Source organism: Erigeron canadensis, chromosome 7 (assembly GCF_010389155.1).
Source record: "Erigeron canadensis isolate Cc75 chromosome 7, C_canadensis_v1, whole genome shotgun sequence".
In the NCBI taxonomy this organism is placed as follows: domain Eukaryota; kingdom Viridiplantae; phylum Streptophyta; class Magnoliopsida; order Asterales; family Asteraceae; genus Erigeron; species Erigeron canadensis.
Genome location: NC_057767.1, coordinates 619,782 through 643,371, shown reverse-complemented (window position 1 = coordinate 643,371; position 23,590 = coordinate 619,782). Strand labels below are relative to the sequence as shown.

The following is a 23,590-nucleotide window of genomic DNA, read 5'->3' as shown; positions in this document are numbered from 1 at the left end:
TCAACTTCGATTCTATATAAAAAAACAAAAAAAACTTCAATTGGTGGTATTTGTTTGGGACTTAATAAGTTCAGTCGTGACTTAATCAAAAATACTTAATCCATTAAGTCATCAAAAGTGTATGTTTTCTTGACTTAATAAACAAAAAACAACTAAATTGACTTAATCCATACAAATATTATTTATCCATTCAGTCACTTAATGTTTAAGAAAACAAACAGGCTTATATCTATATATGAATTCATAGCAAACATGGGCAAAATACCTATGCATGACTCTGATTGGAATAGGCTTTCAAAGAAATTTGTAGGAGAAAGTACAAGTACAACTAAGAAACCAGAAAATTATGATAAAAAGTTCTCTGTAATAAACTACAGTTGACTTTAAAACTAGTTTACAACAGTAATGTGGGTTTAAGTTCTTTCACTTCCAATGCTAATGTAATATATAACTCGTGTACTAAACTGTAAAACGTAACGTGGGAATGCAAACAAACTGTTACGAAAAATGAATACACACCGAGTGGTTAGTCAAAGCTTGCTTTTAGCAGCCTGTGATGTTTTGATAGGAGTGGCTTGCATCCATTGTTTCCCGACAACAACCTTCTCTCCCGTGCCTTTTTTTCTAATATCAGTTACCACTGAAAATAGATTGCCCGTTTCTCCAACAACACTTGCTTCAATCTCGACCTCCTCCTATGGTTTTTTTGGAACAGCGAAGTTTGTTGTTAACAACACAAAGTGTCAAATCATAATATATATAACATTTGCCATAGTAGATATCCATTTGGGCTTTTCTGAGACCAAAATTATCATAAACACTCAAGAAATCTTTTAGAAAACGGAATAAGCAGAAAAACCGTGAAAATAACCAAAAAGATAGAGATGGCGAAACGACCTACATTGACCTTAGCCGTTGAATAAAACGACATAGTGAAATCAACAGTGGCTAGGTGCCCTCCAGTAATAGAGAACACAGCACCTGCAGTAATGTCGTCTATCAAAACTGACATCGCTCCGGCTTTCCAGTTTCCATCTACATCCTAAAACAAATCAAACCTTAACAATAAATAGGTTGTGTGTATGTATGGATAATCGTCTTTCCAAACAACAAAAAACTATAATAATTTATAAATATGTGCCTGTGGCCTGTTGAAAAGGCATTTTGTGGCTTTCAAAAAATTTTATTTTCTCATTTAAACATAACTTTTGACATCTGAATGAACTTAATCACATATGTACAACTGATAATCATATAACAAAGTCTAAACATGGACTACATCGGTTAGGCCGGGTATATCAAATCCAAAGGCTCGACTTTTTCCAGATAGCCTAACGGTCTCTAAAACTAAGCATCACTTCATAAAGTGTGTGTGTGTATATATATGTGTGTGTGTATATATATACATAGATTAATACTTACAGATAAATGATTTGGAATGACCAAACTGCATTTTATAAAACCTTGTTCCACAATATATATATTCATTCCTTCAAGTGCAAGACCATCTAGTTCAAACTTTGAACTGTTTTCTAGCCATTTTCTTGCTAGTTTTGTATAATCTCCTTTTTTCATTTGTTATATTTTTTGGTTTCCTATGTACCTTTTTTCTTCGAATTTGAGGTGGTTATGACTAGCGTGTTCGATTATACCCTCTTGGAGTGCATGAAATCTTTGACTTTGTGCTGCCATAACTTTTGACTTTGTAGTTGTGGCGAAGGGATGACCAGTTATAAAGTCTTTAATAACATTTAATATTTGTAGACTGCTATAAGTTGTAGTTTTAGTACTTGTGGTTTGTAATTGTCCTTTAAGAATAAAACTTGTCATGTTGGTGTCTCAACTTCTTAAATCTGGTAAGGAAGTTGTATGAAACACGTGCGCATAGATTTTAAGACAACTACAGCCTCCTCATATGGATAGTCGTGTCCTAGTACCGTAATGAAATGTGTAAATCAAGCTCATCTAGCGACCTACTTAGCTGGCGGTCAAACAAAGTGACCCGCTTTACTCCAAAAGAATTATGATAACTCATATTACCTTTTGGACTCTCGTAAAGTAATCAGGAAGTTGAGCATCGTCAAGAATTTTCAAGCTTTATGTAAAGTATCCCAACCCATATTTTTAGTTGAACACATTTCAACTGGTTACAAGACTCCCGCCCCACCCATTTTGCCAGATCTACACAAGGTGAACCATTGAAGAAGCGCCTACATTATGGTCGCTACCAAAATTATTTTGTTATAAATTAACCCACCATTCCTTCTAATTAGAAAATAAATAACGCAAGTGGGTCAAGAATAAAAGACATACAAATCAAGCAAACAAAGCATTTTCATCTCGAACCTCAATTTCCTCAAAAACTTCAGGTTCAGAATCTGTAAAAATAAAGCAAATACAATTTTATCGATCTAAAATTATATATACATTGATGCATCCAAGATTCACATAACAAATCACAAGGGTATTGGCCACATATAAATCTAAAATGCTATCTACATTGATTGACAAAGTAGCAGACATTAACATTACGAAAACGTGGTCTCATAACTACACATCACAGCAACACCGCCGGCAGCTTTGATCTTCTCTATCATTTCATCCGCCTCGTCTTTATAAACACCCTGTTTGATTACAATAGGAACACTGTCCACCATATCTTTAACTTCCTTTAAATTAAGACTAGTTAAAGCACGAACCTCTTTGATTACCTTAATTCTATCAGCTGCGTCATATTTCTCCAACTTGATATCAAAAGTCGTTATCTTCTCGACCTTCTGTTCAACTGGAGTTGACTGCATTTTAGGGTGCCCTAGTATCTCTCTAAGAACAGGACTTATTTGTCTACGCTCTTCAGGGGGAAGGGCTGCGATTTTTTCAGCAAGTTGGATGATTTTATCGGAAGGTGGAGGTCTTGGGCCATAAGGATCATAAGTTGCAGGTAATTTGTACTTTTTGGGTTTGGGATCTGCTGGAACAAGTTTGGGTCGAAAACGAGACTGCAGAGGCCCAGTTATGTCATAATGAGTAGGTAGTCGACGAATAGACCTAGCTAATGTAAGATATCTCATGACTGAGCCGGTTTTTAGAGAGATACAAGAAACAATGATCAAGCAATGGTGTCTCCAGTTCTAGAATTCAGTTGAATTGCGTGACACTGGTCTCGGCCTTCTTAGACCTGAAAAAAAAAGGCAGGTTTCAGGTATGATGAACTCGTAACAATAATGCTGTCATCATAGCTAAAAGTGATCATAGATATCGTACATGAGTAAACGGATAGAGGTTTTTCTGATTCAGGTTACCCAGTTAAGGCAAGTCAACAAGTGTTTTTGACTCAAATATACGTGACCTACGGTACACCAAGTTTTTACCAAGCGGTATTAGAGCCTGGAACCTCTTGTAAAGATATCAGAATGTTAACTATACACTAGAAAGGGACCCGCACAATGCGGCTAAGGTGGCGGCGACGGCGATCTGGTGGCGGCAGAGACGGGTGGTAATGGCGGCGACTATTGGTGGACGTGGCGTACTGGCGTCTAGTGGTGCAAGTTAATATAAATGTAATTAATGTAAAGACGACATTGGAGATATTCAAGGAACTGAGGTTGTAAATTAATTCATTAAACGGAAATTTGGTAATTTGGTCATGTGTGTTCAGATATTATTGTACTTTGTCTTTAGGTTTGTCCTAACTCTTTAGTATGGTACCAAACAGGCTAACAATAAGTGAACTTTGTCTTTAGGTCACTTGGTATTTTACACGGGGTCAAAAAATTTTCCGCTACTTAAACTTTTATTGAACTAATTTATGCTAACAATAATTAATAATACGAGTAATAAAAAATGTCCAAAAGCATTTTATTCTATGATTTTTATTTTATACAATATTTTTTATAAAAACAGTACGTACCATTTAATAATGCAAAGTAAGAAAAGCAAAAGAGCTTAGCGTGGTGAAGGTGGCCGGAGACAATGGTGCCGGCGGCGGTGACCCTGATCTTGAAAGACAGCAGCAGTGGTTGTTTTATATCAACAAGACAACAATATTGTGTATTACTCGTATTAGACAACATTTGGGTTTAAGTTGGGTATCGTGTCCGTCAAGGATTTTTATTGCCTTTTTTTTTCATTGCCTAATCTTTTATTGAAAAGATTGTATCATGGAAAACATACATAAAAATTATTATTACATCCGACCTATATTTACGGTCTATAACTCTATTTTATTTTTTTTGAACCTTTGTTTTTTTTGTCGTTCACCTCATATGTTTATACCCACCAGGCCGCGGTACTTTACAAGGAAAATTCCAGGATAAATCGACAAACGACACAACATTTACAGCATTAAATGTCATTTGGGGTATTTAAATATCATTTACCAATGACAACCTTTTTTGGGCAGTTTGTTCTTGTGTATTTATCTTTTTGGATATCGTGGCTCGTCCATCCGTTGGGTGATCTTTCTTTGGTCTCACATCGCCAACTTTTAATGAACATTTATAGGACTCCAGAATGATGATACAACAAGGTAATAAGAAAGAAACATATCCCACTAAACTCATCATACATTATCATTATTCTGATCAGAGCATATATATTTGTCGAAAGAATCTATATAAAAAGGTGTCTCCATGCTCATCTCAGAAGAATCTATATTATTCTTCTGAAATTTCTAGCACTTTCCGTGCAAAATTCAGAAGGATTCATGTTCAACATGCAATTCAGGACCTCATGGTCCAATGGCTTACCCTGTGCTAATGCAAGACCCACACATGCATCACCAGCTTGAGCCACCATGGTCTCTGAACCAGATGGTTCGCATTCATCTACCCCGCCACACACACCAGACCCTATACACTTACCCGCCTCTATCCTATCAGACATATGGCGAGACTTCACTAAGTTTTTGTTAGCAAACTCTGACTTCAAGCCTTCAAGTATACGGCTTAATGGTTTGGTCATAACAAGTCGCCTCGGCACTTGGGTTTTAAGTGCCTCTTGGTCCTTTGCTCCACCAGTTCGATCCATCACAAACCCTGAGCCGGATGGCCTACAGCAACCTGGCCTGCTACCTGATTCAAACCCTTTCCTCCTGCCCCCTGACATCTCCTCATCACCCAAATTAAGAGCCTTGTCAAAGTCGTTAAGTAATTCAGCATGCAAGCCGGAAAATTCACAGTTGAACGCATCTGCATCATCGAAGCGTAGTTTTTTGGCTTGAAGTGCCATCTGCTTCTTGTTAGCCTTACGTTTTCTCAGCCAGTCCCAAGATTTGTCATCAGACTCATGGTCACTATCCAGATCCATGAGCACGATCTCTGTGTAAAAACCCAGAAAAAAAGAAACAGTAAATTTCAATAAATATGAGGACTTGTACACGCTGTAAGGAAGTTTGGACTTTGGACATAGTGTATCAACTTTTACAAGTTTCTTAATTTTTTTATATATTTTGATTCCATAACGTTGGTGGAAGAGCGAGAGTTAGAGAGGTCTTATGCTACAAAGTTAATTTTTTTATTATTAAATGTATTGAAATGTTGAATTTCTACTTTTTAAAATAAAAGTAAAATTTATGTTTATGAATTTACTTGACTAAATGGTTTCACATTGAATATTTTCTTTAATCGTTAAACTCTTATAAAGCATATGCCATGTTTATTTTTTTTAACTTATAAGCCTTTGAAAGTCATAAACACCCTTAAAACCCATTTGTATAAAGATTGGCAGAATTAGATTTAGAATATTTCGCATATATAAATATTTATTATAATGATCAGGACATTCTATGATTCGAAAGTCATGTAAGCTATTCAAATACATTTTTACTTGAACCTGTTTTTAGCTGGTTAGTAGCTCACCCGCCCACCCATTTTGCTACCTCTACACAAGTTGATAAATCATCTACACTTATGGTTGTTGCTAAAATTCTTAAGTTATTATTTAATTGCCATTCCTTCTAATTCACGAAATCAAGAACACAAATGGGTCGAGAATAAACACAAATAAGTTAAGCACACCTCCACAACTAGATATCCAACATTTAATCGTTATAAGTGATGATTAATACCTTTATCAGTTTCACCTCCAGTCTCATTTCCCTTGGAAACTTCAGGTTCAGAATCTAGAAAAAAAAAGCAAATTTAGTTTATCAGCATGTATAATTGCTGTATCAACATAAATTAAGAACACAGCGGAGAAATAAAGTAAAAACCAATTTAACAATATGATTTAGAGCCGAATGAATCATAGACAATGTAGCTATAAAAAGAAGTGGAAGTGGAAGTTGCGTTAGGGTTGCGGGTTGGCGTGTCCATACCTCAACCCGACCCATTTGATAATCAAGTCAAAAAGTTGAACCAAAACCCAACCCAGCTAGATCAAAAGCTACATGATAAAGATTATAAAAGAATCTCGATATTTTTAATGAACGTGATAATTAATATGACACAAGTAAAAAGAACCATAAAACAAATTGAAGATACACACTACAGATTGAGGGAGATACATAAGATAACAAAAACTTGTAATCTTTTTGGAACTAAATAAAATGAATTTATAATATTTTACTTTCCTATTGGTAGATTTAAAAAGGTTAGCACGTAGCAAGGTGTAAACGGGTTTGGAAGGCAAACCCAAACTCAATCTGTATTAAACATGTTAGTTGTGTCAACCTGTTTATGACCCAAATTCATTTGACCCCAACCCAAACCCGCTTAATTCTATGTCAATTCAGTTGTGGTGTCTGATATGTCAGCTCTAGATTCAAACACCCTGTCTAAACTCCAAACTTGCTACAGAATGAAAATGATTGTTTTGTGTGTATTATGAAGGATGGTCACAAAACCTTACATGTAACCATTCTAACCATCTGTATGACTTTGAATGATTTGGAGTTAGAACTAGAATGAAATATAAACAAAAAAGTATATGAGAGACAAATGAAAATCCATATACTAGAGTTAATCGTCGTACCTGTAGCAGTTTCACTATTAGATATGGTCTCGTAATGCATTGCAGTTTTAAGTTCAATTACTATTAAAGCAGACAAAAATAGCGTTGATCAGAAAAAAAAGACGTGTACAATCAACATAGCAGGATCTATTGTTGGAGAATACTGACAAATGAAAAATTTTCATAGGCTGTTAGAATCTTTTTCATATAACAGAATTATTATGGAAATGAACAGCTTTTGTAACACGTCATTTTTTGATAAGCTAAAAAAAGAAATGATTTTCCTACTAAGATATCCTCATATTCACCAATAGAAGATGATCTATTATTGTAATCGCATATCAAAATAGACTACAAGTCTACAACATATCAAAAACATAGTATTTAACGTGATTCAGTTTTCCTACGTTTATGATCTTCATAACTTAGTCCGGTAGTATATAAAAAACAAAATAAGTTCGATCGTTGTAAACTTTAAGAATCCAGATGGACCAAAATCAACTTATGTAAGACGTTAAGTGTCCCATCCCTTTTTTTACGGGAACCCATTTCAACTGGTTACTAGCCCGCCCAAGCCACCCATTTTGCCACCTCTAAACAAATTAATTGCCATTCCAAAACGTAGAAGGATAAAGTCAAACCCTTTCTAAGCACCAACAATGAATGAATATTAAGCAATTTTACAAGAACTCGTGAAATGAATGACAATAACAGAACAGCCCCAATTGTGTCCTAATTGGTTAAGAACAGCTTAAGAGCAAAAGGTTGAATCTTTATTGATGAGTGATTAATTGATTTGGTTAGAGACTTAGAGACTTCTTGACCTTTTTTACTATCTTGATCTCTAACTCGCCTACTTAAACTGACCATGTACATAAGAACACAGACTACAGTTGTAACTAATTTGACTATGGTTGACACTAGAAACTAACTTAACATTCGTTGACCAATCCCAATTGCTTTATAACATAGACCAAAATATCCAACAATTAATCGCTATAAGATATAGCTCATACCTTTATCAATATCAACCCCCGTCTCATTTCCCCTAGGATCTTCAGGTTCAATATCTGTAAAATTCAAGCAATCACGATCAATAAAAAAAAATGACATATACAATCAATGTATCAAAATCTATTAATGGCAGAAATGATAAATCAAGAACATGTCAGACCAATAATTTGCCAAATTCAAAGATTATGCCAAAATCTTGTCATATAATTATAAACAACTTAACAATATGACTTAGTGACGAATGAAGCACATATGTTAACAACTTAAAAAAGGCCCTGTCCAAATCCAAATTTGGTTCAGGGTGAATTGGGATTGTTTTGTAAGTATCATAAAATAAAAAATTATCATTTCGACCATCTGTAGGCTTTTTAATGCTTTAGTGTTGAATATAATATAACTGTTTGATGTGTTTCCTATAATTGAGTTCAACTTAATTCAAACATAAAGGCGTATTTATAAACTATAATACAAATATACAATATAAAACATTTAGGCGTATGTCTGAAGTCTCTTAATATTTTAGTACAAATTCTTATGTATATGGTACAGATACTTGTAGCACATCTATTTAATACATGACACGTTAAAGCCCCCACGAAAAGATCCTATTCAACCCTGGTCGCATTATATGGGCACAAGGCTAGTGATAAACAAAATCAAAATCCATATCCAGAATATATATGTACCTGCTGCAGTTTCACTGTCAGATATGATCACGTATTGCACTGAAGTTCCCATTCTGATGGCTATTAAAATGAAGATGCCAATATTTCATTATACAACTTAACACCCAGAATGATTAAAAGGCTTTGTTTGACATAATTCTGAATGAAAAATGATTGTTTGATGAGTTTTATGAATGGTTCAGTGACATAAAAATTGCCTTTCTAATCTTCACTATGACTTTGACTTATGGAGTCCATGTCTCTCAGGTTTATGATGAGGTCTACCGATATTGTGATCCCTTTGTGTATCACGAGTTTCTTAGAAACCGCTTACTTCGAAGCAGCAATTTTTTTTGTTAATAGCTATTTCCAGATTAGGTTATTGCATTTTGTGGTTTGTGAGCTGCTTGAAGATCTATATCGCTCCCACCGAGGGTTTTGAGTACGTTTATGCTTAGTAAAATATTTCCGCTTATCTATATGATTTTGTTTTTGAGCTACAACCCAGAAGAATATATACGTAATTGACCTTAAACTAAGTAATGGCATTATTTTTAAATTAGGTGCCAAGCACCAAGGCATTGCCACCTTGGTCATGTAAATGAGAAACACATTTATAAGATCGACAAATATAAACTATTTGAATCACTTTATATAAAAATATATATTATGAATAATATACATTTGTAATATTATTTGCGATACTAAATTACTAATTCTCAATGAAAAATGTGAAAATATTTTGGGACAAGTGTTTCCAGAAACAATTGAAAATTAAATACTAATTGCCAACCGATACCAACTTACACTGGGTCATAAATAAAATAAAAATTACCAACCTAAACCATGTAGACTCATTCATGATCTTACCTTTTTGACCCATTACCCCGCTCATCCGAGCTGCTCACTTTGCCACCTCTAACAGTTGGTATCAAAGCAAAATGATCTTTGTATGCATAAAATGGAATTTATCTATGACTATAATCGCATATCACTATATAGGTGACAACATATCAAAAACATAGTATTTACCGAGGATCAACATTTTTGTTATATATGTGATCTTTATAACTAAATTCAGTAGTATATAATGACGAAATTAGTTAGATCGGAAAACAGTAAGTCGTTGATCTATTCTCGAATACCTGCAGGATCCTCGTATTCGACAACTGCTTTTCCCTTTCTCCGCCTTTTTGCTTCACTGGCTGTCAGAAACCCAAACAAAATGAATGCAATTACAAAACATATATTTAATCATATCATGCACTAGTAAAAATTTACTTCTTCACTTACTCTCGAAAGGCTCAGTGTCTTCAGAAGCTTGAATATCTTCAGGAGCTTGGATACCTTCAATAGCTTGAGTTCTTTCAGAAGCTTGAGCACCTTCATTGTTGAAATTAAAGAGCAAGCACTTTTCAGGATTCTCTTCTTTATAGTATGCAAAATACTGCCTGTTTTCTCAATTAGTTTAGTGACTCCTAATAAAATTCATAGCTGTAGACTTGTAGAGGTAGCAAAATGGATGGGTTGGGTAACAGGTCAAGTTGTGATCAAGTCAAAACAAGTAGCTTCTTTCAAAAATAGGTTGACAATGGTCAGGCAGGGTCTCAAACACCTTTTTGTGTGTTTTCTAAAATTGTTTATACATGATCAGAGCGACAGAGCATTAAGTACTTAAAATTGATTACAAGACTATACGATTACAATAACAATCTTACTTGTTTATTAGAGCAATTTAAATAGTTTTTAAAATAAAAATAAACTCTAGGCATCTTTTGACCCCTTTGACATGTTTGCTTTTCAGCTTTACTTATGATTAACAGGCTTTCAATATCACACCCTGTAATTTTCCTTCCCTTATTAAGTAAAATACTGTGATGTCCAAGCCCTTCGTAAAAAGCTGACCTACTGACCTCCAAATAACTGTTGGAAGTTAGTAGTAGCCCTACTAAGGACTTGTAACAAGCTCCTAACTCTAACTCAACATATGGGACAAGTTGTCAAGATTCCTAATGTCATTGTGAGCTTTAGACGAAAACCATAACAGTCTTGGAATAAATATGTAGAGAGCCATCAAAAAATGCTCACTAGATCTATACATCAATTGTACCAACAATATCATAGAATTTAGCTAATCAAAATTTTATGCAGCAAATTAATAATCAGAGATCTATACATCAAATCACACTAACAATGGCGTAGATTTTAGCTGATCAGAATTTTATGCAGCAAATTAATACCCAAAAGATATTATTCACCAAATAATATCAACAAAGGTCCCTGTTTTTCGTTACTAATATGTATAAATAAAAATGAAAACATAGCGAAAATGCCAATATCGAATCCAGACTTACCTAATATGGAATTGTCTGAATGAAAACATTGTACCATCCGCCATTGAAGCGAGTGAACTGATGGTGATTGGACTCAACCGCTAGAAACTTGAAAACCCTAAATTACAATCGGAGCAAAAAAGATATCGCTATTAACTAACCAAAAAACAAGTGTATTGGTTGATTGTAAACACGTTAACAAGATATACGATCAAAATTATCAAACAATCTAACAGCAACACAGAAATGGAAAACACTAATGGTACAACTTATTAAACTTTTGATTTTGTACTCTTAACGATTTCTACAAGAAGCTTCTTTAATTAACCTTCCATTCTTGATCAACTTTAACAATTGATCGAAGACGAGTACCAACATCAAGTAAGTAAATGAAATTAATGCAATGAACACACACCACGACACACGATTCGTAGATATACCCTAGATCGGAAGGCTGCGAAGTTGGAGAGATTGGAGCTCGCCTTTTCTCAGAAGCGGAAATTTCGAGGTTCGGCCGGTAGGGTCCCGAGATACACGAGACTGCAAAAATTTTATTTGCTCTGTCGATACAAAAGGCCTCTAGCTTATAAAGAGAAAGTTGGGGATTGCAAGGAAGACTGACTTCACCTACAGAAGAAGGGTTGGGGCATAAATCTCAATCAAACCGCTGACCTTGGTTTGACTTTCTATAAACCAAATTAGGCAAGTCATTGTTTTTTGTCAAATTAAACCAAATTGATCAAAACTATTTTGGACCTTTGGTTAAGCCAATTTGCCATTTTGGGCCAACTTATTCACATTAGATAAAATGAAATCAGCATTACCATGTAAACAACTATGTATAGAGACAATTACAGAAAGAGAAACGGGTTTCAAGCTGTTGTCCCTTTATACAACGACGCTTACCTTAAGTAATTATACTACACATACATACATACATACATACATACATACATACATACATACATATGTGAAATTATCATATATTAAGTATAAATATAAATGGTTCAATTCAGCAAAAAGACCAGTTTAATGCTATAAGTTATAAACGAAATGCATATGATGTTTCCCACTCACCGGCATTGTGATGAAAGATTAACAGCCAAATTGCTGTGGTATGACGTGTATAATCGAATTTGACCAAACCGTGAAAACCTATGCCTGTGAGAAGGCTAAAGTGCTAGTACAAGAGTTTTTGACACTCACAAATGACATACTCAAGAAGACTATACAAGCATGGTGAACCAAGTTTAAAAGTAGGTTATGTATGTGCGTACGATAGCTTTTTATTACCCTAACTTCTTATGTTGGGTGCATAACGTGGTTGAAACATCCAAGATCAACCACTTTTTTGAAGGCTATTGTATATACCACGCCACATATTAGATCCACACAGCACATAGTCGAATACATTTTCCTATTTTTAGTAGACACAACAACACGAGCAAGTTGGACGGTCTTGGCAAGGAACACAGCTTCAAGCCAAAAATGACAGTTTCAGAAACTGGTTCAGTCAAAGCAGGTTCTAGTCAATACGGGTTCAGGCCAAAACGGGTGGTCTAAATAATGGATCATTATCGATGCCGGTCAAAACAGGCACTTTTTTTCTATATATTTCCCTTCCTAATCTATATCATTTAAATGCAATAACATATACTAGTGACTAAAAAGAAGAACAATATGAAAAAGATAGGAACTTTTAAACTAAAAACAAAATCTTTAACTGTTATAGAATCAACCAATTATACACATTAACAACATTATTCAAAATCAATACAAATATACAGATTAAGCTCAAATCCATCATGTTTATAGGCATATATAAGCATATCAAATAGAAATATATATATATATATTCAAAAAAAAAAGCCCACCTCATGGTTGAAAGGTATTCCAGTAACCAGATGAGGTTTTAAGTTTCTTCATTTTTGACTCAGATGTACGCGGCCTAACTGAGATATCATAGTGGCCGTTTTCGAACGATTTTCGGAAATTATGGTTGAAGGGTTTTGTGAAGAATGAAAAACAATGCAAAACCCTTGAAGGGTATTGAAAATTTTATTACAAAATTTTGAATCTTTGGGTGAATATTTGGAAATGGGTGTCATTTTGGTGAAAGAAATAAATCATAATCTGCACTGCAGACTCCCCTCACACGTGCTTAAATTGACGAAGAAAACATATGTGATCTGTTTTCGCTGCTAAGCTAGCCACCAACAAGCACACCTCTTCTATATCTTTTTTCTTTTTTCTTATTTAAAAGAAAATCTTGTTTTATAAAACACTGAAAGTAAGTCCATTACAAATTTACAATGCCAGGTAGTCGTCGGATAATAAGGCATTGGGTAACACTATCAGGTCAACGGTCAACCCCACCAGGATATTAACGGGGACGTCGCCGCTAATAGTGGGACCCCCGACACAGAATGACCAGCGTTGCAGACTAACGTGACCGCCTGGCACCATTAGCGGCGACGTCGCCGCAAATGGTGATGACGTGGCACTGCCACGTCAAGCGGTCACGTTAGTATGCAACGCTGGTCAGTCTGTGTATATCGGGAATTGACATATCGGGAATGGTTCTTTGTATTTGTTTCAATAAGATCAACATTTGTTTCAATAAGATCAACAGATGTAGCGCATAGGAATTATCGATGCGATACTTTTAGACTATATATATATATGGAATGTCTAATTATCTATCATATACTTGAAAACCAATATTCATGTAATAAGATACAGAATACCATTAAGTCGTGGTTTTCATACTGAATCTTTGTCTATTTCGGAAAAAAAATTGGGTACATAGGAATCATCGTTTTCATTACATATTTGTAGTTGCTGGTATTGTGTATCTTTTCCTTTTCAATCTTATTGTTTATATATATATATATATGTATTATGAATATAGATATAGATATTATACGTATGTGTAAATATATATACATACATAAATAGGAATCATCGTTTTCATTACATATTTGTAGTTGCTGGTTTTGTGTATCTTTTCCTTTTCAAGCTTATTGTTTATATATATATATATATATATATGTATGTATTATGAATATAGATATAGATATTATACGTATGTGTAAATATATATACATATATATATAGTATGGACATCATTAATAGTTAATGAGGTTGATGTTTACTTGAATTGTTTCAGATGGATAGTTTGGAGGATATTTGGGCAGACCCAGAAAACGTACGTATTGAAGTGTCAGATAATGTGTTCAATCTGATGCAGACGGTGAATATGAATGCGAAGCTGGGGACTTTGAAACTGATGAGGTGTTCGGTTCCTTTGAAGAATTAACGGAGTGGGCTCAAAGAACAGCAATGGATTTGGGTTATGTTCTAGTTATACGGCGGACGAACAAAAACTCAAAAGAGGTGGTCAATAAAGTGACACTTATATGTCACCACGGTGGAGCGCGCGATGCAAGGTTAATTGGCCCACCTAAACGGTCAAGTAAGATAGGTTGTCCTTTCACTTTAATAGGCCGCTCTGGGCGTGATGGTGGTTGGAGGTTAACTGTCAAGGATTGGAGACACAATCATGATCCAACTACTAATCTGCAAGGGAATGCATACGCCAGACGGATGACGGATGAAGAAAAGGAATTTGTGGGGACCCAATCGGATCGCGGTTTGTACCCACATCAGTTGCGGGCTACCATGTGCCTACAAGATTGCCGAGTACATGCAGCGCGGTTAGTACGATTTATTACTTGTATTTTTTCATCAAAAGCACATAATTTCGTACACTTATTTATATCAAAAAAATGCAGGGACTCGTATACAGCCTCATGTCATAGACCCGTTTTGGAAAAAGTTTGACTTAACACCGTGGACATGCGTAGAAGACGAAAACGAAGAAGACGATGTCCATAAAGTCGTTGATGGTCTTACGAATTTCTTGGAACAGCAACCCAAGGCCCAAAAGAAGCATTGGTTGTCAAAAATTAAAGACATGTTTAAGCCTGGTAAGACACAAATGAATGACCCTCTTGTTCAAAAGACCACACGCGGAAGACCAGTCGGCTCGAAACAAAAGCCGCCAAAGGTATACATAATACATCTAAAAAAATATTTGTCTTATTCAATAAATACAGTATATATAACTACCTCAGTTAAGGAAACTGATTCTTACTAATGGTCCAGGTGCCGGATCTCAACACCAACCCACCTGGGCTACGAAAATCCAAGTCCAGTCGACCGAGGGAATACAAGGTGCCAGATTTGAACAAACCCCCACCTGCAAATGTTTGGGCAAACAGAGGGCAACCGAATGTTGTCGGCGCTGCGAACCTCTTATTATGGAAGAAGCCGGCCCAGAGATCATTGGATGAGTAAAGTGTGGTTCCATATCCTCCTGGCCAATAAGCTGGGTATAATAGTCAACTGCGTTAGCCTACGTGACCCCCGCACAGTATTTCCGATGCATCACGGCTTAGATCAGCTGTTATTCAAACAACCGATAAGTATTGCTCTGATAAACGACGAAACCCATTTTGTTGCAGTGAAATTAGCAGGCGACTACCCAATGGCCTACAAGAATCCGGAATGGGAATTTCACGCAACCGATCCTGCACGTCGACTAGCATTAACGTACGCAAATCAAGAAGATGCGTATCAAAATTGGTTGTACGCAAACATGCCAAGAGTACCACCAGACCCTCCTATTGTAATAAATGATTAAATTCGTTCAATGTTTTATATAGGTTGTTTGTATGTATACTTTTTTTATTGTATATATTTTTTATGTATTTAAGTTGTTGTTGTTCCAAAACAAGTTTCAATCAATAATTTTTCATACTTTTCTGTTGTACATACATTGATTTTATAATACTTTTCTAAAGTTGATTCCAATTATTTTTTTATCAACAAATGTATAAAAACATAAAAAATACAAATGATTATATCACGCAAATCAAGATTACAAAAGGAAATCACATTTCAGTTAAACGATGAATAAAAACAATAAAAAACTCAGAAAACTAATCACTTTCATCATCACTATCACTATCACTATCACTACCCAAACGCTGTGTGGGGCCCGTGACGTGCTAGGCCCAGCATGGGATGATGACGTGCTAGGCCCTTCTTGGAATGATGGCTGGCTCCAAGGGCTACCCTGGGCGAACATATCATTGACGTTAAAGGACGGTGACTGCTGGGCTGGGAAGGGTTGCTCTATATCATCTGGGAGGGGGACATTCAGTCCACGTGTTCCCCTAACCACACGCCCAACCACACGAGTATGTCCCGATCGGGTCCCTAAAGCGTCCACATATGTCTGCGTGGGCGGGGTATTGGGCACTTGGGAAAGTCTTTGGTGGGTATCAAGAAGCCGATCCTGTATCACATGAAAATTAAGTTATTAGCAAATAAAATTTATTTATACTTAATATAAATAAACCAAAAAAATATCTTTTTTCCGGATTTGTGCAAGATCTTACATAAATGGGCCTAACTGCGTCATGCACCATCCCATCTCGTCTCGTGTGGGCCCGCAAATAAAACTCGGGCGACTCCTCACGTCGCCCGTCATTATCTTCCTGTATATACATTAATCAAAGTTATATATTTGTATGTGTATGTCTGTATAGATATATGTTTACATACGTGGATATAAATAATTACGTATAACTTACAGCGTAACGCCATTCACGCTGAACGTATGACTGCCGACCGTGAGTACTGACAAAATTATTTTGTTGTTTCCTGTTTGTCGTGTTTCTTTGGGTAGCAATCATCCGGGGCTCGCTGGTCCAGTAACCTAGTAGATAACTCCACACCTGTGGAGGCATCCCATACGGAGGTTGACCCTCCAGTTCTGCCAGCCTCTGTGACCCACCCCTGTCAGTGAACCAAGTCTTCTTGAATTTTGCTTTTTTATCCCTGTAGATCTTCAGGGCATCCTGACGAATCATCCTGGTCACGGCCTCTCGTAACGGGTGATTTTCTGGGTGACCTAGATATGGTTCTAAGTAGAACCGTCTCTGCAATAGTACCAAGTAATAGTTAGCATACACCATATTTTTTAAATGACGTATTTAAATAGTAAAAAAAGATAGTTTTATACCATAAGCCAGTCAGTAAGTCCATCCTTGATGGGCTGGGGCACCTGATCCCACGACTCGTAATTATGTGGGACGGTAGCGACACAGGTCCCCAAATAGCTCTTGTACCACTTGGCGTGGTCCCCGATTGTCTGCCACCTACTGAGATCGTTATTTAACATAAGCGAGATTCGGCGTCCCGAATTCTGAAACTCGCGCTCCAGATCGTTGTTAGCAGCAGCAGCTCTCCCTGTGCTAATACCTGCAAAACAAAATAAAATAACAAATATATATATATACATATGTACCATATATTTATATGCAACGTACATTAATATATACTTACCACTCGTACGCCTACAACCCCATTCGGGATTCCACCCCCAATTTGGAGGGTCGTTGCCACCATCTCCGCCGTGAAATGCAGCCATTTTAACCTACATCAGCCGTCCCAATTTATAAAATAACATAAACAAACATAAAAGTCATAAAAAAGGTGCGACCTAAATTAACATATTTTGGACACAAAATTGTTTTCCAAAATTATTATACCTAAAATGACCACTTTTTTGCAACTTTTTTTCAAACCTTCGTTTATAACATTAATACTAACCTAATAACAACTATATTAACAATTACAATCATACTAAAAGTGTTTTCTAACTAAGAATCATACTTTGAACTATAATAAACAATAATTATAACTACAAATGTTTTCTTAAATATTATGAATTTCTAAAAATCATATCATTCCTAACTATAATAACATAAGTAATCTTTCCTAACTATAAAACTATAACATTTCTATAACTAATACTTTCTAACATATATTTACTAACACTTGTTCCTAACATATATTTTATATAACATTAAACTATAACATTTATATAACTAATATTTTCTAACACATATTTTTTCTAACTTTTTTTTTCAACATATATTTTCTAACAAAAATATATAACAATTCTATAACTAATAATTTCTATAAGAAATAAATATTTGATAACATTATTATATATTAAAATAAAAACAAGTATTTAAAAGGTAAATGAGTGTTACCTCGTCTAAAAAATGGTTTACCGGAAAAAAGAGTAGAACAAATAACGGATGGCTGGCCGGTAAAAATATTAGTCGCCGGAAAACAATATCGCCGGAGTAAACCGGAAAAGTTTCAAATCTGTTTTCCCGTATATCAATGGTGGAAAATAGGTTCTCCGCAAAACTGGTACGCCGGAAAAATGTCGCCGCTAAAAAAACGCCTGAAAATGGACTCCGGGAGGCCGGAAAACGTAGGTGGTGTAAAAAAGAACGTTGATAATGATGATGAGGGGATAGATGGTCGGATTTGTGAGTTATACTAATGGAGAAGAATGGATTTAATGGAGAAATTAAAAGTTCTTTTTAAGTGAATTTTTTCAGAAACGTTGGAATTTCTACAGCAACGAAACCCCTGTTTAGTAATTGCCATTAATATATTTATCGACATTTTCAGAATGTTTGTGGATGCATTGGATGCGCAAGTATACGATGAGCACCATCAGAGTGGTCTCTGTTACCTAAGTTTATCGAAGGTAAGCATTGACTTTCATGATGCTTGTTTCTATAGAATGCTAGTGAAGAGGAATGATAGAAGTTGATGATGATACTAATAGAATGTACGAATATTAGCTATATATACTTCCCTTCCTCAATTTTTGGCATCATTTTATTAGTCATCATTTCAGTAGAACAACAACTTAATTTTTCTTACTTGATGATCAACCATTGCATAAAGTGATAGCGTTACGTAAACAACAAACACCACCAGTCATATGTTTTGTTTTGTTTTGTTGTGGTAGTTTAGTATACCGTATTATTTGAAGTGAATTCACCTTTTCGTATCAACTTTGGTTGTATTAGAGCTTATAATTTGTGTTGGTATTTAAAGGGTTAGATATAAGTTGCTCTTTTATCTTGTTTGTATGAGTTAAACATGTTTGTTGTATGTGTAGTTAATTATCTTTGTGCTTATATATCGAATTCTATATTTGACCAACTAGTCATAGCTTTGAAAATGCTGTTCTAATGCTGCCAAACACCTCCATTGCAGGATGGATTGAAGAGAATGGAACCGCGCCTGTGAAACCAGGCACGGGACTTACGGTTGCTGTTAAAACTCTCAATCATGACGGGTTTCAAGGCCATAAAGAGTGGCTGGTTGGACTCTATTTATTCATTTCCTTTGCTTAATTATTATTATTTGTGCTATCATGTAACTTTGGTTTATAATAAATGTGATATTATTGGCAGGCAGAAGTAAATTACTAAGGTGATCTCATTCATCCAAATTTGGTTAAATTGATTGGTTACTGCATTGAAGATGATCAACGTCTGCTAGCATATGAGTTCATGCCTCGAGGGAGCTTGGAGAATCATTTATTTAGAAGTAAGTTGGTTGCTTCATCTTCATTTAAGTGATGTCAATTGATGCAAAAAGGGTAAAATAATGGATATATGTATGATACATTCTGGATGTTCTATGAATATTGCAATGTTTGACACTGCACAATTTAGTGAAAATGTCTGAATTTTTTTTTAAGTTGATAGATATGGATATTATATTTCCAAATTTAAATAGTATAAGTATACGGGAACCTACCTTTGTGTTTATTTATGTTGATTTAATGATGCCTACTGATATAAGATACATGGTTTGAACAAGGAGACTCTGTATCAACTAAAATCTACGTATCAAGTTTTGACTTGCCTAACGGATAAGCATATGTTGTCATTACAACATGCTTTTATTAGTAAAATCAGTTGCGGTGATCTTAAATTTGTGCCTAATTTTGTAGGGTCTTTGCCTCTTCCATGGTCCATCAGAATGAAAATTGCATTTGGAGCTGCAAAGGGTCTTGCTTTTCTTCACGAAGAAGCATTAAAACCTGTGATATATCGTGAATTCAAAACCTCCAACATTTTGTTAGATGTAGTCGAGCCTACATCATAATCTATAGTTGCATGAGTCCTCTTTTTACATCATAATTTGTTTACTTCTTAGTTTATGTGACTCTAGACTAAAAGTGTGTTGACAGTTTCTTAGTAATTGTTCATATTTTCCTACTTTTTAGCTACCGAAGATAAAACACTTTGTTTCCACGTGAAGTATTTGTGTAAGTATTGTAAGGCATGACCGAAAAGATATGTTTTCGAATCAATATCTTGGGTTATTGATTATACCATTGCTAATTTGCTATAATTGCTGTTATTTTTGCACCAGAAGTAAATTGTAGTTATGACAAACCTTAATCTGCAAAAGGCTATAGATGCAAATCTAACAATTTATTGAAAAGACCATCATCTACTTGTAGGTAACATTACGAGAATGCAAATGATATTGTTAATCACCAAATTGGTTACTAAATATAAAAGAACACATTCAACTACTCAAACAACCTTTTAGAGCAAGAAGCTTTTTCCTGTCTAGTTTTGATTGGGAATTTGAATGGAGGGTCGGGAGTTTTTTCAACATTTTCAGTCAACTCCACCTGCGAGACGTAAACATCGACTTCTCTCACCTTTGTTCCTCCGTCTCCAATATGCTTGAACATGTTTGACCTATCTCCAAGATCATTACTCAATCGACGTAGTCCATTATCCAAGTCCCCTTTGGGATTTCTAAAATAGTAGTACTTGGATGACTTTGGATCATAACCTAGTTTTGTTATCATTTGATCCATTTGAGCAATGCAAAAAGTATTTGTGCTAATACAATCTACATAAGTTATTACACCGCCATCATAACTTCTTTCAGGTGGAGATGTAAAACTTCCATAGTGGTGCAATTTGATAGTGAACAACCAAGGAACATCATCGGTGAATATTCATGTCATTATATATAGCAAGAATTATTTCAAGTATCATGTCATTATATATAGAAAACTTACCATACATCTCGTCGGTAATATTTTGTTCACCAGGAGATCTAAAATACCAATCATACCACTCATGATCCATGTTGTTTTGTTTGTCAATGTTATAGCTCCATATAGCCCGTATTTATATAGACTAATTTTTCAGTTGTCATTTCACTCAATAGTACACCTATCTGGCATAAAGTATATTTAAACCTTTTTTTTTACTGTTTGATTCCCTTTTGATGGTGCTAGAAACAATTAATAGATAATTAAACAAAGAAAGTTTAACCTTTATTAATATATAAATAACAAGATGATCATTATTACATAAACCTAATTCTTTTTATTAAGCTGATCGAGACCCCATATAGCTTTTTCGACATCTGCAATGCGATAACCCAGTGAGAACATAGCATTCGATACTTGTAAAATTAAATTATCTGTCCTTGTACACTTTTCTTGTAGGTACCCAACATAAATTTCAAGTGGGGAAGTCGACCTTCCCTTTCTTAGTCTCTCGATTTCACGTTGGCTAGCAATTTTCGACGCCATAAGTTTGTGTACAGTATCATACATGTCTTCCTTATACTCGTTTCCTCTTTCAAATCTGCAATCATTGCAGATTTTACTTCATCAACTGTCATATGCTTAGTATATGACGAAGAGGCATCCATTTTCGTGATTTTAAAAAAACTAAAAATTTATAAATCCTGTTATGATATGATTAGATGGTTAGAAAAGATATCCCTATATATAGGACAATTGTCAGGGTCTTGCAAGCTAAAGAATTACCGACATCTACAGTAAAAGTCCGTGTTAAAGTTGTTTAGTCACCTCGATGTACAGTATAATTCCGTGTTAAAGTTGATATGTCATTTTGATGAACAGTCGTTTCCCGTGGTAAAGTGTCCTTCTGACATCTACAATATTTAATTCTGTGGTAAAGTTGATTAGTCATTTTGATGAATAGTTTAATTCCATGTTAAAGTTGACAAATCTTTTAATGAATAATATAATTCCGTGTTAAAGTTGACTAGTCATTTCATGACTAAGTATAACTTTGTGGTAAAAGGTTTTTGCTTATAAATGACTTATAATTATGAACACATGGGTGCAACGAAAGTAACTTAACACCTAAACATGTCTTCAGCCTCATCTTCTTCGACAAACAGGCATAGTTCTAGTTCACGAAGAATTAGAAGTGTTGTATGTTATTGTAACCCTCCACAAAGAGCCAAAGAATTTACGTCTTGGACTAGGAAGAACCCTAACAAAAGATTCTTAGGTTGCCGTAGTTATAATGTAAGTCATTTTGATGTATAAGAGAAGACAATATCTATAATGTGTTAGTTAAATTAACTTAAACACATAATGCAGGGTTCTGGAGTTGGTTATTGTGACTACTTTGATTGGGTTGATCCAGAACTACCCGATGAAAGATACAAAGAAGCAATGTATGAGCTTCATCAAGTTTCTGAAGGTGTTAGAGAGGCGGAATTCACAAGAGAGTCTGAGATTGTGAGTTCGTTAAAACAAGATTTGGCGGAGCAAAGGAAAAAGACTACTCTTTATCAAACATGCTTGATTGTGATATTGTTTTTAATTGCGATTTACGTTTTTTTAATGTAATTGTTTCCAACGAGGATCAATAATAAGGCGTAATCTTGTTTTTATGAAAATTAAAAACGTAGTTGATCTTAATATATTAATATAAGCACATACTACAATGATTCAACTAAAATAAAATCATAACTAATACATAAAGCAGGGCACTTCAAGCATATTGATTGCAGTTCTTATATGTCATCCAAATCAACTGAATCATTTGTTGAAGATTGACTACAAATTGATCGAGGGGGCTTCTGTGGTCTCGCCTTAGACTCAGATGGGAAAGGCGCCTGGCATTGAGATCGCTTATGTCCAGGTTGATGGCAACGAGTGCAACCTCTCTTGATCGGCACTTCACCTTGAGACGGTATACGATCTTTGTTTTTGGGTCTTCCTGCTTGCCGTTTCTCCATTAGTGGTGGATACAATGGTTCAACATCTTCTAGAATTTCCCACTCTTCGGTATCCCCAACAGGAAAAATTGAGTCTCTGTATGTCGCTTGATAAACTGATTTTTTAAACCATTCTTTAGCGAAAGCCACACAGCTGGTTTGTTTTAGAAATTTCGAGACTGCAATAGCATGACCACAAGGTAACCCAGAAAGTTGCCATTTACGACATCCATACATTTGATTCTCCAAATCAACAATATATCTATGTTTCCTATCATCAACTTCATAATGGGTGTCATCAATGCCATAAGTTTTCCATGTGGCTGATTTTAAAACTCTATCTTCAACTTTGGCAGCTGCCCATTCTGTAAGCTCCCCTTGAAGGGACTCTGCACATACGATTTCAAAATACATTACATTATAATTTTGAGCAATGCAAAACCATTCCATGCATTTAGATCTTCCACCAATCTTAGTAAATACTTTGAGACGACACATGTATGCTCTCGCCCGGTAAATATCAATTCTAAACATATGATCAGACATACACGTATAGCATCTTCGTCTCGAAGATCAGCAAACCGGTCACTATGAAACAAGTTTGTAAAGTCTCTTAGGGTAACTGACTTTGACTCGAAAGATCTAAAAACTCGGTCTTTAAAT

The 23,590-nt window shown here is 35.2% G+C and overlaps 4 protein-coding genes and 1 long non-coding RNA gene across 11 annotated transcripts; 2 read left to right on the top strand and 3 right to left on the bottom strand.

The window, feature by feature from the left end:
- Nucleotides 1–329: 329 nt before the first annotated feature.
- LOC122608412 lies at nucleotides 330–1,697 on the bottom strand. Its single transcript, XM_043781518.1, has 3 exons — nucleotides 1,423–1,697; nucleotides 902–1,042; nucleotides 330–695 (listed from the first exon to the last, which is right to left on the bottom strand). Exons 1-3 carry the CDS (start codon nucleotides 1,573–1,575, stop codon nucleotides 531–533), a joined length of 459 nt encoding a protein of 152 aa, XP_043637453.1. The 5' UTR covers nucleotides 1,576–1,697; the 3' UTR covers nucleotides 330–530.
- Nucleotides 1,698–2,361: 664 nt separating this feature from the next.
- LOC122608375 (50S ribosomal protein L7/L12-like) lies at nucleotides 2,362–4,088 on the bottom strand. Of its 2 annotated transcripts, none has more exons than XM_043781472.1 (2): nucleotides 3,911–4,088; nucleotides 2,362–3,178 (listed from the first exon to the last, which is right to left on the bottom strand). In XM_043781472.1, the coding sequence occupies exon 2, from the start codon at nucleotides 3,069–3,071 to the stop codon at nucleotides 2,529–2,531; it is 543 nt and encodes a 180-aa protein (XP_043637407.1). In that variant the 5' UTR covers nucleotides 3,072–3,178; nucleotides 3,911–4,088; the 3' UTR covers nucleotides 2,362–2,528. The 2 variants fall into 2 exon arrangements, with proteins under 2 accessions (XP_043637407.1, XP_043637408.1); XM_043781473.1 differs by lacking the exon at nucleotides 3,911–4,088 and adding an exon at nucleotides 3,265–3,372.
- Nucleotides 4,089–4,532: 444 nt separating this feature from the next.
- LOC122606595 lies at nucleotides 4,533–13,190 on the bottom strand. Of its 5 annotated transcripts, XM_043779438.1 has the most exons (10): nucleotides 12,838–13,190; nucleotides 11,404–11,590; nucleotides 10,985–11,081; nucleotides 9,924–10,081; nucleotides 9,776–9,835; nucleotides 8,652–8,711; nucleotides 7,968–8,021; nucleotides 6,973–7,032; nucleotides 6,068–6,121; nucleotides 4,533–5,318 (listed from the first exon to the last, which is right to left on the bottom strand). In XM_043779438.1, exons 3-10 carry the CDS (start codon nucleotides 11,026–11,028, stop codon nucleotides 4,651–4,653), a joined length of 1,158 nt encoding a protein of 385 aa, XP_043635373.1. In that variant the 5' UTR covers nucleotides 11,029–11,081; nucleotides 11,404–11,590; nucleotides 12,838–13,190; the 3' UTR covers nucleotides 4,533–4,650. The 5 variants fall into 5 exon arrangements, with proteins under 5 accessions (XP_043635373.1, XP_043635371.1, XP_043635376.1 ...); XM_043779436.1 differs by lacking the exon at nucleotides 11,404–11,590; XM_043779441.1 differs by lacking the exon at nucleotides 11,404–11,590 and having other exon boundaries at nucleotides 9,924–10,013.
- A 5,379-nt stretch (nucleotides 13,191–18,569) lies between these two features.
- LOC122606554 lies at nucleotides 18,570–19,981 on the top strand. 2 transcript variants are annotated; one of them, XR_006324940.1, is made up of 4 exons: nucleotides 18,570–18,602; nucleotides 19,121–19,202; nucleotides 19,321–19,456; nucleotides 19,866–19,981. It is a non-coding gene; the product is annotated as an uncharacterized LOC122606554 (long non-coding RNA). The 2 variants fall into 2 exon arrangements; XR_006324941.1 differs by lacking the exons at nucleotides 18,570–18,602; nucleotides 19,121–19,202 and adding an exon at nucleotides 19,211–19,227.
- Nucleotides 19,982–22,067: 2,086 nt separating this feature from the next.
- Nucleotides 22,068–22,556, top strand: LOC122607076. Its single transcript, XM_043779995.1, has 2 exons — nucleotides 22,068–22,229; nucleotides 22,305–22,556. The coding sequence occupies exons 1-2, from the start codon at nucleotides 22,068–22,070 to the stop codon at nucleotides 22,554–22,556; spliced, it is 414 nt and encodes a 137-aa protein (XP_043635930.1).
- The last annotated feature ends 1,034 nt before the right edge of the window (nucleotides 22,557–23,590 follow it).

Bases quoted from the DNA above. Each gene is read 5' to 3' on its own strand.
- LOC122608412 (XM_043781518.1), bottom strand. From the start codon at position 1,575: ATGAAAAAAGGAGATTATACAAAACTAGCAAGAAAATGGCTAGAAAAC. The intron at 1,043-1,422 runs GTAAGTATTAAT...GATTTGTTTTAG, and splicing joins TCATTCCAAATCATTTATCT to GATGTAGATGGAAACTGGAA. The intron at 696-901 runs GTAGGTCGTTTC...AAAAAACCATAG, and splicing joins ATTCAACGGCTAAGGTCAAT to GAGGAGGTCGAGATTGAAGC.
- LOC122608375 (XM_043781472.1), bottom strand. From the start codon at position 3,071: ATGAGATATCTTACATTAGCTAGGTCTATTCGTCGACTACCTACTCAT.
- LOC122606595 (XM_043779438.1), bottom strand. From the start codon at position 11,028: ATGGCGGATGGTACAATGTTTTCATTCAGACAATTCCATATTAG. The intron at 7,033-7,967 runs GTATGAGCTATA...CTGCTTTAATAG, and splicing joins GGGGGTTGATATTGATAAAG to TAATTGAACTTAAAACTGCA. The intron at 6,122-6,972 runs GTACGACGATTA...TTTTTTTTCTAG, and splicing joins TAATAGTGAAACTGCTACAG to ATTCTGAACCTGAAGTTTCC.
- LOC122607076 (XM_043779995.1), top strand. From the start codon at position 22,068: ATGTCTTCAGCCTCATCTTCTTCGACAAACAGGCATAGTTCTAGTTCA. The intron at 22,230-22,304 runs GTAAGTCATTTT...CACATAATGCAG, and splicing joins TAGGTTGCCGTAGTTATAAT to GGTTCTGGAGTTGGTTATTG.